The sequence below is a fragment of the Cebus imitator genome, unplaced genomic scaffold (genome assembly GCF_001604975.1).
Source record: "Cebus imitator isolate Cc_AM_T3 unplaced genomic scaffold, Cebus_imitator-1.0 Scaffold0, whole genome shotgun sequence".
Taxonomy (NCBI): Eukaryota; Metazoa; Chordata; class Mammalia; order Primates; family Cebidae; genus Cebus; species Cebus imitator.
Window position 1 is genome coordinate 5,838,270 of NW_016107315.1, and position 1,851 is coordinate 5,840,120.

Genomic DNA, 1,851 nt, shown 5'->3' on the forward strand with positions numbered 1-1,851 from the left:
TACCTTAATTTGTATGTTACGTCATCATCATCCTGGAACCCTGACTGATATAAACCCCAAGTGCGAGTTCTGTTGTAATTAGGAATTCTCCGAAGATAACTGTTTCTGTATTTTGCTTTCAGCCATCTCCGAAGCTGAGGGAGGTAGCGGTCTCCATCACCCTTCTCTAATGAATAGATTTCCCCTCAGTTTACCTACAAGGAATATTACTTTTCTGAGGGTCCCGGATCTTGTACATTTCTGATCTCACCACCAATTTGGTGGAGGCCTGTATTCCATCATGTAGTCTTTGGAATTCTATGAAATAAGACACTAACTTGAGCATTTGTTGGATTTTTTTCATCCTCCAGTTGAGGGAGTTTCTATTCTATTCCAGCCACCTGGCCAGGATCTTTTAGTTTTGTTTTGTGTTTGTAGTTTTGAGCAATGCAGAGTGCTGTGCATGCTTTGCCCTGGGGCACCATGTTTCTGGAAAATGAAAGCCCAACAGCAGATCCATTTTACCCCCCCTTTAACCTAAGTCATCTGGGAATTGCAGATCTTTGTGGGGTCCTACTTAATCCTGTTCCCTTTGGCAAGTGACATTCTTCGTACATGATTCTACACATTTCTCCCTCTGTCTCATCTTCTACCGTGGTCTCCACTGCCCATGTATTACCGTATAGAATCTGTTATCTTATAATCAAGGAAATGGCTTAACCAGATCTCTTCAGCCATGTCGCATGGCCACTTTCATTCATCTTTAATTTTCATTTTCTTCTGAGACAGGGTCTCACTCTGTTGCCCGGGCTGGAGTGCAATGGCCCAGTCACTGCTCACTGCAGCCTCAAACTCCTGGGCTCGAGGGATCCTCCCACCTCAGCCTCCCAAGTAGCAGGGACTACAGGCATGTGCCACCACTTCAGGCCACAACATCTAAATTTCACTAAAATAATCATTCTGGGCTTGCAAACAGAATTCTCTTTACTACATTACAGAAGATGATGCAAAGTCAATTTTGTTAGCTTCTGTATTACGTATTGAAAGAATACATCACCATAATGCTGGATTCGGTTATATTTGTCATCTTAAGTACTATGCTTGCATTGTCACACTTCACACAGGAGATAAAGCTGCCAATGGAAAAATAAGATCATCAGTGGAACAAAAGAGAAAGCAGGTATATCCATTGTTGATATTGAATTAGAACTTGACTAAGATATCAATATTCTTTCCAAGTTAACTGGTCCTTTGTGCTCTTAGATTTGGTTTTGAATAAAGATTTGGTTTTGAATAACTACACAAATCAGGGAAAGTTATACTGATTATTATTTGCAGGTAGGTATTGCAATTCCAACCTGCTCTCAAATATTATTGCCAGAATCATCAGTATCTGATTTGATAGATTATCTGGTTTAATGATGACTATAAAGGATTTAAAAAAACAAACAAACATGGCCTTGCTCTGTCACCCAGGCTAGCATGCAGTGGCACCAAGTCAATTCATTGCGACCTCCATCTCCTGGGTTCAAATGATTCTTTCAAATCAGACCCCCAAGTAGTTGGGACTACAGGTGCACGCCACCATGCCCAGCTAATTTTTAAAAATATTTCCTTGTCGAGATGGGGTCTCAGCATGTTGCCCAGGCTGATCTCAAACTCCTGGACTCAAGCGATCTGCCTGCCTCCGCCTTCCAAAGTGCTGGGATTACAGCTGGAAGCCACTGTGCCCGGCTGTAGGATTTTTATCGTAAAATATAATTCTGCTGTCTTTTGAGTATATCTGCTCTACTACAATTGAATATCATAAAAGAAGCCATGCTTCCCTACCCACCATGTGATGAGGACATGGTGGGGACATAGCTCTGTTGC

At 41.9% G+C, this 1,851-nt stretch overlaps 1 protein-coding gene across 1 annotated transcript in view; it reads right to left on the bottom strand.

Moving 5' to 3' along the window:
- Positions 1-830: 830 nt before the first annotated feature.
- The window catches only part of LOC108305229 (F-box/WD repeat-containing protein 12-like), a 20,095-nt gene continuing 19,074 nt past the window's right edge, over positions 831-1,851 (bottom strand). The window contains exon 10 of the mRNA XM_037736731.1: positions 831-1,112. Within this exon, the coding sequence (XP_037592659.1) occupies positions 1,013-1,112 (100 nt within the window). The 3' untranslated portion in view covers positions 831-1,012. The remainder of the gene's footprint in view (positions 1,113-1,851) is intronic.